The sequence below is a fragment of the Hermetia illucens genome, chromosome 4, assembly GCF_905115235.1.
Source record: "Hermetia illucens chromosome 4, iHerIll2.2.curated.20191125, whole genome shotgun sequence".
In the NCBI taxonomy this organism is placed as follows: Eukaryota; Metazoa; Arthropoda; class Insecta; order Diptera; family Stratiomyidae; genus Hermetia; species Hermetia illucens.
In genome coordinates, this window is record NC_051852.1 from 29249523 (window position 1) to 29263638 (window position 14116).

General features: G+C 39.4%; 1 protein-coding gene across 2 annotated transcripts in view; it reads left to right on the plus strand.

Annotated features, from left to right (window-relative positions):
* The window catches only part of LOC119653408 (mitogen-activated protein kinase kinase kinase 11), a 55172-nt gene that overhangs the window by 28126 nt on the left and 12930 nt on the right, over window positions 1-14116 (plus strand). Inside the window, exons 7-8 of one of the 2 annotated variants that reach the window (XM_038057973.1) lie at window positions 2214-2355; window positions 3036-3221. In XM_038057973.1, coding sequence (XP_037913901.1) covers window positions 2214-2355; window positions 3036-3221 — 328 coding nt within the window. The remainder of the gene's footprint in view (window positions 1-2213; window positions 2356-3035; window positions 3222-14116) is intronic. The other variant, XM_038057974.1, reaches the window with a different exon arrangement.

Consider the following 14116-nt stretch of genomic DNA (forward strand, 5'->3'; position numbering starts at 1 on the left):
GATTTATGGTTGTAAAAATTACTTTATTTTTCTGTGTAATCTCTCTTAACTTTGATACACGTATTCTAACGATTCTCTAATTTAAGGATCCTACCCCTGTAGTGATTTTATGGAGGATCTGTAAAACAATCGTTTATATCGGCTATTATCTCTTCATCTGATGAAAATCGATATCCACGTGAGCATTTTTTGAGGTGCAGGAAAGCCAAAAGTCAGGCTAAATTTATTGAATAGAGTAGATTTTGCAACAATTCGAATTTTAATTCCGTGATTTTCGCCATGGTTTTTTGAGCCTTGTGAGCAGGTGCATTTCGGCGCAAAATTATTTTTTTCTTCTGGAAACCACGTCTTTTCTCATGAATTTTCATATTCAGCTGGTACAAAAGTTTACAGTAATAATCTTGGTTTATTGTTTAACCAGCTTGGAGCTAAACCAACAATAAAATTCTTTTAGCATCCCAACACACTATCGCTAATCCTTTTTAACTGATTTTTGCTCACAAATTCGATCCCGTCCCGAAAATTAGTATGGATACCACTCCTTGTTTCGATCCAGGATCATGGTTGTAGATCCGGGTCTCATCCATGGTGCTGAATCGACGCACAAAATCTTTTTTTATTTTTCTTTAAACGCTCCAAATGCCACTGAGAATAACGCATTCGGATGCGTTTTTGTTCTATTGTTGAAGATTGCGGAATCTTGCTGAATCCAAAATGTCAGTTAAGATGTGGCTTACTCTCTCTGCCCATGGCCTCCATGTTTAGATGACAGAATCCCTATCACTGGAGAGTTGAATAGATATTTTTAAATGTCCAAGCTAAGAAATCCAAACAAGCCGAATGAGAGTATAATTGTGGTCTATTCCCGGATGTGGTCGGTATCTGATGGATTGCTCTTGTTAGATCCAATATTGTTAAAACGTTATATTCTCTCTCTGCGAAAGAAAAAAATGGTCAAAAGATTCAGTCCATGTAGGATCCAAATGTATATTCGTCGCTTTTCCTGGGTACTAGAAGAAGGCGCATCATGGGCTCTCTTGGCCTAAGCGAGTTTCTCTGTCAATAGTCGCATTGCTCGTTGTTCGACTGGTGGACCTTCTGTGATAACGTCTTGCACGTATTTCTCATTTTCAGATTCCAGGAGGTCTCGATTTGGAAAATTCATTTAGTATCTGCGTTGCTCGCAGGTGCTTGTAAGAAAAGTTGCGTGCGTTACATTGTTTTGTACAAACGAAAAACTGAGAGAAATGCTGGCTCGATATTAGTCAGAAATTTCAACTCAGTCGCCTTGTCTGCAATGATAAGGCGATACATCCTCCTTCATCGCTTCAGTTGAGTTCAATTGAGTTTTCCAAATACGAGCATTCTTCCCTTTTGTAAACCAGAGCACAATCGACATCTCTAATCAAAACGAGCATCTTAAAAGCAAAGCCGATGTTGTCTTAAACATGGTTTTTGAAGGGAATTGCATTATCCGCATTGGGGGCCTGGAAGCGATCTTAGCGACGCTGGCGGACACGAAACTCCAGTCGGTTAATGCGTGCGGTGAGCTAAAGAACCCGACTCAATTGAGGGACTGCAGGTACAGATGCAATTGGTATAGATTGAAAGATGAGGCTATAGCTGCTACACATAGAACAAGATTCCTGCCTAGATGCGCAACTCTTAAAAATAATGAGACTGCTTTCCTTCCTGAGCCCCTTAGAGGACGCAAGTATTCTAGTCTTCTCTGCTTCTCCGAAGGTTTCGTCAAGCCTTTGTGAAAATGAAAAATGTGCACTTTGGTCCATTCAAGCAGAAATAGCTAGTGGAAGACTCCTGATTGGAGGTCAATTATAGCCTGACAGCCTGAGTCCCTTTCGGTTCCCTCATTACAAAAAGCTTACAATACTAACCACAAGAATCACAGCGCGGATTAATCGCCAAAAATGCGTGCTTTTTGGTCGATTTGACCGAGCACACTGATTGGTTTTTTCCGTTAAAGTTGCTAAGTGGTTTCCTCTGTGAGACCTTATTTTATGTGCCGACATAGGTCTACGACTACTGTTTGTTATCCGCAACTAACATTGAAGATTTCTTAGATCCTTCATCTAAATACCCTTTCGGTTTCTTAAGTTTATACCACAGTAGTAAGAATTCTAAACTGGATACCAGAAATGAGTGTCTTGATCATACAATACTAATCACCAACAATTTTTTCAATATCTTTACAGCTCCTGAAACGAGACAATGCTCAAATCTCCTACCCAGTGGATTTTCGCCATACAATAACCGCAATTCGTAGTGATAAGCCATGTGCAAGAACCGGTACGCCACCTGGTTCGCCAGCAGTGTCTGGATTAAGAGTGATTAGACGTAAGTAACATTTCTTTAGCTAAATCATCAAGTATTAAAACTAACTGAACTTACACTGTATTTAGTCCTTCCATCTATCGCTTTCCATTCATTGACACTGTAGATTTTAGACTTAAATGTACGGAGTTCAGAGTTTCTCACTGCATGCTTGAGTTGTGTGTGAACTAGAGGAGACTACAGTTTCCATTCACGTAAATTTGATACTTTTTCGTCTTTCATTGTCACACTTTGCTAATACACTTTACCGTTGGTTCCTAGGATCCTTAGTAGTAAGGTTCAAATTCGTTTCACGAACAATACACATTAGTTGCACACGTACTTACAATTAGACTAGGTTTGCTCTTTTTAGTTGCTGCTGAACATTTGGAAATATCTCTCTTGTACACAAAAGACTCTAATTTACTAATAATTTTCCTCCTATCTGTGAATAAGTTGATTAATCAGAAACTTTAGAAGGTGTCGGTAACTTACAGGTCCCCGCTCAACAGTAATTTGTAATTATTCGTTAAACAAATTAATCGGGAAATCGTATCACAATCTATTTTTCATAACCTAACAAACTAAACACATATCTCATCACTCATCCTTGTTATTGTTAATTTCATGTTTATTTTTAATTGAAAAGAGCCGTTAAATTTTTTCAATGAAAAACATCTTATTCCCCTCATGAAATTGTTCAGTTCCCCCGACTGACGGTTTCAAAGGTAAGACGTGGGGCCCATCGACGGCACATCAACGTGAACGTCCAACCTTAATGTATCCAACGCCCGCACACTTCAGTAAAAGTGCTCCAAATCTGGATAAGTCAAGGATAATTGGTGGCGGCGTTGCAGCTGGCGGTATACCAAATTCATCATCTGGTACAGGTATTACTACTTCACCTACAATGAGTCCACTATCAAACAATAACCCGAAAAAATCATCAAATGCAATGATTGGTTCACGGCATGGTACTTTAGGTAAAAGTCATGATCGTGGTTTAGATATGATGTGTAAGACGTCAAGCTTAAATCATAAATTTCGTAAGAATTCGACACCTGTGACAATTAACAATCACCCGCAACATCATAATGCCTCCCGTCCGCATCCTAATTATCCGTACCAGAAGGCACGTGATGATTTCACGGATGACGATGATCGGCACTATGATAACGACGACGACGAGGAAGTAGTTACGAACTGTTTCGGTTTCAGTCGCAGGACTAGTGATTATGGTAGTAATAACAATAATAATAGTAGTAACAATAATAATTCTAGCTATAAGCAAGACGAATCATCGATTGATTACAGTCGCAGTCGCAGCACTGAGCATTATCGTCCCGGTAAAAAGTATAGTTTAGATAGTAAAATTCCAGATAATTATTCGAGCGCATCGAATGAACAATGTAATTTAGACACTGTAACGTATGATCGCGTGTTTTATCGCGAGATGCAGAAGAGCTTAGAACAGATATTTTCTCGCGACGACACCTGGCGTTTGAATCGGGCCGAGAAGGTTAGCTCCAAGTCAAGTGGGGATCTCAGAATGTATAATTACGAAGAGAATGGTACCAGCGACACGGATCGGTTTTTCCGTAACGGTTCTGGTTCAAAGTTTCCCCGCGAATGTTTCTTCCGGACTAAACAATCAAATTCAGTAGACGAGGATCGGTTACAAGATAGCTCTGAGCATAGAGACGAGCTCAATAACGAATTCAATGAAAGCTTTGCATCGCTCAATTTAGCAAATAACGACCATAGCACGGTAACGAACACCTCGTATGATGAACAAAGCAATTCGATGTGTAGCGATCGTTCATCCTCGTTCGACATCTCATCTCCATCTCGTAAAAGTTCCGTGACCTTCCGCACCGGCAATGGACAAACTCAGATGGATGTGTCAGAAGCAAGTTCCTCTTTTAGTGACAATGACAGTCATAACTTCGAAGGGAAGATAATTCCTCGCGAAAGATACAATTATCAACCAAAAGCAAAAAGTGAATATATGATCAAAAGTACTTTGATTCTACCCCGCAAATCTGATGATTTTAAATTTTCAAATTACGGCAATGGAAATGGATCATCCAATCATATGTCCCCGAAGAAAATCATCTCCCATGAAAAACCGGAAAAGATTAAACATAGTAAAATGAAGGCTCTCGGTCGTCTGTTTAATTTCTCAAGTTTGAGAGGTTCGAAAAAATCACGTAATTCCGAGATGAATCAAAGTTTATTGAGTTCAAGTGACTGCGAGGATCCTAATGCTATTTTTCCAGGACATGGTAGGCATTTTGATTCTATATCACTTAATAGCAAACAAAGAAAATTCTTGAATAATGATCAGGTGAAAAGCAACGGCAGCAATAGTAATATCAGCCACAGCAATAGTAGTCGGAAGAATTCAACAAAATAGGAAGGATGTTTTGTATGCGCAAGTTCGTGACGGTTTCAAATGCTCAAAAATGTGTCGGAAGTTGTTTGTTCTATTTTCACCCTCGTAAGAAGTCATTCCGAAAAAAATGTCGCTCCGATTCCAATTTATCTATTAGAACTGAGTGTGTTGGATCCAAAGGCTGCAGTGCGTCTTTGGCTTAAGCATTCAAAGTTCTTATTTTCGGTGTCTTGCCTAAATTCCAATACTCCTTCAATTCCCAGTTGATGTTTTCAAAGAATGCGTTATACTATGTATAACGCTAGAAACTAGAGCCGCGCTTACGCAGTGATTTATGAATTATATTCGGTTGGGGAAAAAGTAATGTCGTATTTGTGATCGAATTTTAACGTTTTATTTAACATACTTACAATTATCCGATTTAAGTCAAATATGCTGTTTTGTTCGCAAACTTGTTGCCATTTAGAATTATCCCCCTCTTATAAAACCCCCTCCTTATTTGCAAAAAAACTCAGATAGCCAGTTTTCGCAAGCCTCTTTTTTATGGCCAATTTAGTAGCACCAAGAGCGTTTTGCATGGACTGGAAGAGATGGTAATCACTTGGTGCCAGGTCCAGACTATACGGTGGGTGCGATAGGATATCCGATCCGAGCTTCCGTAGCTTCCGGCGGGTCATCAAAGATGTGTGAGGCCGAGCGTTGTCCTGGTGGAACAGAACACCATTCCTATTGACCAATCCTGGCCGCTTCTGGTCAATCGGCTGCTTCAAATAGTCGAGTTGCTCACAGTAGAGGACTGAATTAAGGGTCTGACCATAGTTGAGCTGCTCCCTTCCAATCCCACCAAACACACAGCAAAACCTTCCTGGCCGTCAATCCGGGCGATGGTTTGGGCCGGCTCGCCGCACTTCGACTAAGATCTTTTTCGCTTGAGACGTGATCCACTTTTCATCACCAGTCACCATCCTCTTCAAAAATGGGTCGAATTCGTTCCGTTTCAGCAGTCTATCGCAGGCGTTGATTCGGCCCAAGAGATTTTTTTCCGTCAACTCGTGTGGTACCCAAACATCCAGCTTTTTTCGAATCCAATCTTCTACAAATCGTTCCAAACGGTTTTATGGGCTATACCCAGTTGCTGGCCAATCGAGCGAATGCTCACATGCCGGCCTACTTGGATGATTTCGACGATTTTATCGGTTTCTACGACGATTGGCCTACCAGTACGGGGTGTATCTTCGACATCCACTACACCAGAACAAAAGCTGTGCTGTGCGAATCGTTACAGTATAAACTTCACAAATTTTTTGGTCGCCTTGGTTGCATTTTTATCTCTTAGGTAGTAAAAATGTAAAATATGACGAATTTCTTCCTTGGTGGACTCCATCTTTGACGCGCTATAACTTGAGACTGAAACGTACGATCATAAAACTATCAAAGAGACACCTGTAGCTCAGATTGTCGTCTTCAAATCGCCGTATAGTATGACCCGATGCGATAAGTAAAACACAAGATATGTTTAAGTGTCGCCATCCATTGACAAAATTCGACATTACTTTTTCCCCAACTTAATACATTGAACATTTTTAGTAGCTGGTATACTGTCTGTTACGGTCGAAAAATGTGTATAAATAAGTTTTGTACTGTGCTCATGGACACTTGACCTAAAAAATGGTTTTATTTGAACGTGTGATTAGCAATAAGTGAAAACTTTTCTGCAACTTATGTGCCTTTTAATAGTTTTAAATTGGAGGATATATCCAGGTTGAATAATTTGAAATCCATTGTTCATTGTTAATTTTTCGTCGCTTAAAATAAATCACGGTACGGGGATCCACAATCAGGACTTTGCCGTTTGATACACAACAGAACAAGCCTTTTTAATGCTGGCTTGGAGTTGCAAAGCGACCCCTTCGTCATTTTGATCAATGCATGTGTACTTGACGTATGAAATCTATTTGAAAAATGGAGAAATCTCAAAATTTTATCATAATATTCTGGATTTCATTCATTTTAGTTGCAATCTGTGGATTTATTGCTATTATTACATTATTATTGTTAACTGAAAAATATTATATATCATACTCAGATATGAAACTGAAATAGTTTTAAAAACTACAACTACAACCTCTAGACACTTAAGTAAAAATATAATTTATGAATTTCTAGTAGTTTCCTACTAAGAAACAAAAAAAAAACGTGAGTGATAAATTCAATATATTTTATTGAAGAATGTTTACCAATTATTTAAAGTCAAAATTTTAAAAATTGTTTTTTATCATACAACACACAAAATGAAATTAGTTCATAGTTTTTCTCGTAAAATTATCCGGGCTTCTAAAGCAATGGTACAAGGAGAAAATCCTTTTGGAAATTTCTATCATGAAAGCAGGACAGTTGCTCTATTCCTTCCCTAGTTTGTTTTTTTTATTTTAATTTAAACCGATTACACCTAAAGTTTATTCAGTAGTTAGCTATCCTCTTCTAAGACAATTTTTACAATTAAACTACTTGAAATGTGTTTTACAACTATTTTATTTAAATTCCTATTTATTTTCAAACCAAAATGAAAATCATTTTAGATTTTTATGACTATTATATTATTATTTTCAAAACGAAAACCCCAAAAAACAACTTTTTTTTAATGATATAAGCAACATAAGTCACTTATATTTGCTAGTGATTAGACAACTCTAAATATTATTTATATTTTTAATTATTTTTTTTTTGTGACGATATTTATTTTTTTTTTTTATGTTTCAAAACAAATTCCAGCAAGGTATCAACTTAATTTTATAATTTGACATAAATAGACATAAAATTGATTTTTGTTAAATTGAAATGGGCAAAATTTGCACACAAAAAAAAATATGAAACAAAAACTGCGTAACGTTTGTAAATAAGCAAACATTATCCTTAATGCAAGCCAAGCCTAATATTTTTTATTTGTTAGATGCCAAATAAATTTTGTTTAATCGCAAAACATATTAACTTTGACTAATCTTTTTATTTTTATTTTTATTGATTATATTTTTTTTCCATTTTTAGTTATTTAGTAGCAAGTTGAAAAGTTCATTGAATTAACCGCTTTTTGAAGGGATAATAATATATAGTTAGATGTCTCACAATTTCGATAGACATTTGAATTCACTTTACTTCATTTTTTAACTCCGGAATGAGTTTTCAGTTCTGTTTTGTTTCGAATTTGGGGTAAGTATTATTCTAGTATCGACAACTGGAGAGATCTAGCCCAGTTTTCAACTTAACTACCAAATTTCGACCATTTCTTGGACGATTTAAAAAAAAGCTAACCAAATTTTTATCAAACATTTCTTTCTAATAATTTTGCCTTGTCAACCCACTCCGTGAGAAAGTAGTAATTAGTAGTCACTGTCCTCGTATATGTCGAGAATTGGTGGTGTCTCTTTTTCTGTCGAACAGCGTATTTGTGGGTGCGGTCTGCCGTAGTCAGAGTAGAGCCTTTTAGAATTCGGTACAGCCGCGTCATCGACAACACTCGCGTCGTTAACTTAGCTTTTATTATGTTGATTGACAATAAAGACGCGGCAGGCCCATCGGACTCTCAGGTGACCGCCCTCGCTGTGCGCGTCCGTCCCTTTTGGCGACGGAATCCGGAGCTGTGGTTCGTCCATCTGGATGCGCAATTCCAGATGTCCGGGATCACGGCGGACGCGACCAAGTTTAATTATGCCATTGTGGACCTGGATGAGGAGTCTCTCCTCCTGGTGGTCGACATCGTAAAATCGGCCTCCTGCACCGTATTGAAAACAGAGTTGATCAAGCGCCTGCCGGTAAGTGAGTCAGCTAAGCTGGATCACTTGCTGCAGGTTTGACGTTGGGCGATCGAACTCCCAGTCAATTGCTTCGCGAAATGAGGCAATTGGGTGGAAGCAAGATCGACGACGATCTGTTGAAGTCGCTCTGGCTGCGACGTCTTCCAGAGAGCACCGGTGGTGGCATCTGTCAGTCGAATTAACAACATTTGAAATAAATTTCGAATGCTGTTAACCCTGCTGCGCGACAAATTTTCACTCAGGAAGTAGATGATATAAATGCCGTCGGGTTGTTTGGTATATTGAGCTGACAAATTAATTTTGTATTGAAAACTCCGTCTGGATTTACGAGAATAATACCATATAACATCCGTAATCAGCCCTAAAACTTTGAACCTCCACGTTCAATTCAGCCTGTCGGTTACGACGGAAGAGCCTGCATTCCACGTACCGGCAACCCGTAACATCATTAGTTCAACTCTCGATGTGGACGGCCTTGAGACGAGATTTTGAGATATTTTTATGTGTGAGCTTTATCAAAATTGTTCACTAGCGATAAAGATGCCCAAAAAATTTTCGCTCATAGCCATAGAAACATGTCTGACCGGCTGACCGAATCATTTTTCATTCGATCACCGGCCGCCTGAACAGTCAAAGCTAACAAACTAATTTCATCCCATCCACGTTACGATCACCGGTCATATGCGAACTTTCCAAGTGTAATTGACAGGCCGAATTAAACGTGAAAGGACAGCAAACTTGGTTTTTTATCTTTTGCAAGCTTCTCACTGACAAGTTCTTGTGGCTGTTGAGATAGCCTCCTACGATACATTTTGCTGGTTCCTCCTTACCACACGAACGATAAATTAACTAAACTATTCCGCAAGTTTTGACAATCAAGATGTGAGAACCATAAGCTGTCGGATCTGTAAACAATACAAAAGAATATTCCTTTTTCTGATTATGGTATTATCGAGAGAAATGGTAATCTCTAGAGGAATTCAAGTTGCTTTCATGATATTTGATCCCTCTTCAAAACGTCGTTTACTTATTGCTAGGCTTATCCGGAGGAATTCCAGTTAGAATCTGTTTCCAACGATCAAATCCACCGTGATTGCATCCCTATGTCTCTGCTTCTTGCTCTATAGATGCTTTGGCATCACCATCAAGTGCATAGTAACAATCCTTACTCGGCAATTGTGATCAAATAACCTAAAATGCAACCTTCTTCTTTAGCCTTTGTCCCGTCCGATAACAAAGTCGACGGTCTAAAACGAATTATTTACTTTCTCGGTCATAGTCTTAGCCTGAGTGCAGCCTAAAAGCTCTCAAGCCACTATTTAGCGTATCAAACCGTCATTGTTTCAGTCGACCTTTTGTTTGTTTTCCATCGACTTTGATGTTCAGGCCAACATCAGCCTCTGAGTTCTCATTAGCGCGAATTACATCATCATATCGAAGACGCCTCTCTCGTAATCTTTCCGCAATGGAGGTATTGGTCGCGAATGTTCTCATTTTCAATGAATCCGGTGATATCCTTAATCTGCATACAATCTGGTTACGAGTCACCTCTCTTTCTCTATGATGATCGGAGCTTAATTTCCTACAATTTTAATATGTTTGATAAAAAATCTATTAGCCAAATTTTTCCTTGATATAATGATCTCCACAAAGCGAATTGACATCCTTTCTTGTACATCAGCCAAGGTAACTCTCATATCTTTTATCTCAATTTTAGAACGTTTTACCATTTTAAGGATAGCAAATTTCAAAAATGAAATTAGTGTCTCGGCGTTCCCATAAACTATTCTCGCCACTCCTCAAACAATATATGGTTTATATACATATCGTGATTGAATTTTAAGTTCGAAATCTGATTCCTATTACGAATACCGAAAAAAATGCAACAATATTCCTTAGAAGCCTTCAGGAAAAATGTTTATTTAAAATAAATTACAAGAATTTATCGTTTAGAAATAATTTTCTCATGAAAAATATAAAAACTATCACTAAGCAATCGGTGAACAATGTTTCGAAGTCATGGCTTCTTCAGAAACCTAATACATAGCTGCTAAATTTCATTCAACGCAGGTCGCAGTCACTAGTTAAAACTGCGGCGAAACCCTAAACCTTCGCAACTGACGAACGCTCTCAAACTGCGCCAAGTTACCCTGCTTGTCCACATTCGCTGTTGTATTCATTTCCACCTCCATTCATCATCATCAACGGCGCAACAACCGGTAATCGGTCTAGGCCTGCCTTAATAAGGAATTCCAAACATCCCCCCACCAATGCGATATCCCTAAAAGCTGTCTGGCGTCCTGACCTACGCCATCGCTCCATCTCAGGCAGAGTCTGCCTCGTCTTCTTTTCCTACCATAGATATTGCCCCTATAGACTTTCCGGGCTGGATCATCCTCATCTATACGGATTGAGTGACCGTAACCTATTGAGCCGGATTTTATCCACAACCTGACGGTCATGGTATCGCTCATAGATTTCGTCGTTATGTAGGCTACGGAATCGTCCATCCTCATGTTGGGGGCCAAACATTTTTTGGAGGATTCTTCTCTCTTCTTCTAAGAACCCAAGTCTTCGAGGAATATATGAGGACTGGCAAGATCAGTGTCTTGTACAGTAAGAGCTTTGACCCTATGGTGAGATGTTTCGAGCGGAACAGTTTTTGTAAACTGAAATAGACTCTGTTGGCTGCCAACAACCGTACGCGGATTTCATCATCGTAGCTGTTATCGGTTGTGATTTTCGATCCTAGATAGGAGAAATTATCAACGGTCTAAAAGATGTAGTCTCCTATCTTTATTTTTCCCGTTTAACCAGTGCGGTTTGATGATGTTGATTGGTTGGTTTTTGGTGCTGACGTTGCCACCATATACTTTATCTATCGTCGGGATGCCGAACTCTCTCATGGCCGTGTACAGTTTTACCCTGGCTATGATATCATAGGCGGCTTTAAAGTCGATGAATAAGTGGTGCAACTGATGTCCATATTCCAACAGTTTTTCCATCGGTTGCTGCAGAGAGAAAATCTGATCTGTTGCTGATTTGCCTGGAGTGAAGCCTCTTTGGTATGAGCTAATGATGTTCTGGACACTATCCGACCTAGCAAGATAGCGGAGAATATCTTATAGATGGTACTCAGCAACGTAATACCTCTATGATTGCTGCACTGTGTGATATCTCCCTTTTTATGTATGAGACAGATAATGCGTTGTTGCCAATTGTCAGGCATTGATTCGCTGTCCCATACCTTGAGCACAAGTTGATGAACCACTTGGTGTAACTGGTCGTCTCCATATTTAACGAATTCGGCTGTAATTCCATCGGCTCCTGACGTCTTATGATTTTTAAGCCGATGAATTGCGCGGACTGTTTCTTCTATACTTGGTGGTGGCAGTATTTGTCCGTCGTCTTCAGTTGGCGGGACGTCCAACTCTGGTTGTTCAGTAGCTTTTCAAAGTACTCAACCCATCGCTCCAATATGCCTATTCTGGCGGAAATCAGATTTCCCTCTTTGTCTCGGTAGGATGAACTTCGAGGTGTATAAGGCTTCAGCCTGCTGACTTGTTGGTAAAACTTGCGCGACTGGTGCGGTTGCTCCCTGTACTTTTCTAGTTCACAGACTTGTTGGTTCTCCCAGGCTTCCTTTTTCCATCTGTGAAGTCGTTTCTCCGCTCTACGGAGTTTGTGATAAGTTTCTGCGCGTGCCCGCTTTCTTTGAGAATGCAACATTACTTGGTATGCGACATTCTTCCGTTTCGTAGCTAGCTTACATTCATCGTTGAACCAACCGTTCCGACATTTTTTGGGACTGGGACCAAGTATCTTTGTGGCATATCAGTGATAACGTTCTTCAGGTGATTGTGAAGATCATTTATTGATGCTTCATCTCCAGGATTTCTGTTGACTACGGTTATTGCGACATCCATTTCCCTCTTATAGGTGTTGCGGAGGGCTGTGTTGCGTATGGCTTCGGTATTCACTCTCACCTGATTGTCAGAGGGGATTGTAGGTGGTGTCGTAATTCGAGCTCGGAGCACCATGCCAACGAGACAGTGGTCCGAGTCTATATTGGCTCCCCCTATATGTTCATCAAGGCTGAGAGATGGTGGCATTCGATCAACACGTGGTCAATTTGGTTGAAAGTGGTCACGTATGTTTGTGGACCGCTTTCCGCGCAAACCAGATACTTCCAACAACCATTTCGTGCGACACTGCTACCTGAAGAACCCGCAGTCCGTTATCATTGGTATCCCTATGCCCCATTAAATACATACTCTAAATCCTTGGTCAATCGTGAATGGAAAGCCCATTTCAAGATTCTGAACATTGTGAAGTTTTAGTGAAGAAATTTATAATTAATATGCAATCTGCAATATTATTTCTAGAATTTTTCTTCATGATAGTTGATAATTCTATGTGTTATAAATCGACTAAAAACTTGAGTTAAACAAGATGAATTTTGGGAAAATGAAAACGCCGCAATATCCAGGAGCTAAGGTTACAGAACTACGGAAAGACATATTTCTAAGAAATTCGAGGTTAGACAAATGAAAGATAATCGATTTCTCGTAAGAAAGCGTGTCAGAGCCCAGCTCTAGCAATTGAAATTAAGCTCCAAAAAACCCACGACTGGAATACCTCTCGGTTGATAGTTAGCAACGTTAATATCACATTCCGTTCGATAAAAACTATAGGAATTTCTCCACTAGTACAAATCACGCAATTATCGAAGTTAAGAAATGCCTGCACTCCCAAAGTTTTTGCTACAATTAATTTTTATTGATCCTTCTTTAAGATTTTGTGTTTGTCTACCTGTTCGTCACATATATTATTAGGAAACGACTGTACGTGTTGGTGCGAATATTAAAACTATGGAATTCGACGCATGCGATGAATGGTATTATTTTGCTTTCGGAGTGCCGTTTGTAGGCTATCTCTCTGCATCCCAATAATCTCCTTGGGCGCCGACTGCGGAGATTATCGACTTCTTCAGGCCCCCTGAAGAATTCTTTAAGCCACGAAAATTCTCGTTTCCTTGAAAGGGTATTTTCTCCGAACTGTGCGTGCAATCGTTCCAAAATTTCGGTGGGATTCACTCCCTCCTTGACCGAAAACTTAATAATAATAATTCCTTGCTCTGCGGACACGTACATTTCTTTCCCATTGATGGTTTGTTTTGACATCAAGGGGTTCGAAAGAATTACGGCCGGTTTCCTTTTTTAATAAAAGTACCGCCTACCTCTGCATAAATCCTTTCCAGATCCCTTCGGAACCTTAAAAAAATCAGTCCCGTTTAAATTTGAGACACCCTCATAGTTTCTTCTATAAAGAAGCTTTCTGAGATGTCTTCGGCTTAAGTCCTTTATTTATTTGCTTTTCTGAGCGTCGTTCGCCGGCTATCTCTCTGCATCCCAACCAGCTAAGGACTCCTAAGGTCTCTAAATTCAGATGATATAGTTTCTTCTATGAATAAGCCTTCTGAGATGTCCTAGGCTTAAGCCGGAGTAAGCCAGCCCGTTGCGTATGGAATACTGAAGAGAGTAGTTTAAAAGACAGTATTCTGATAGTTTTAATGTCA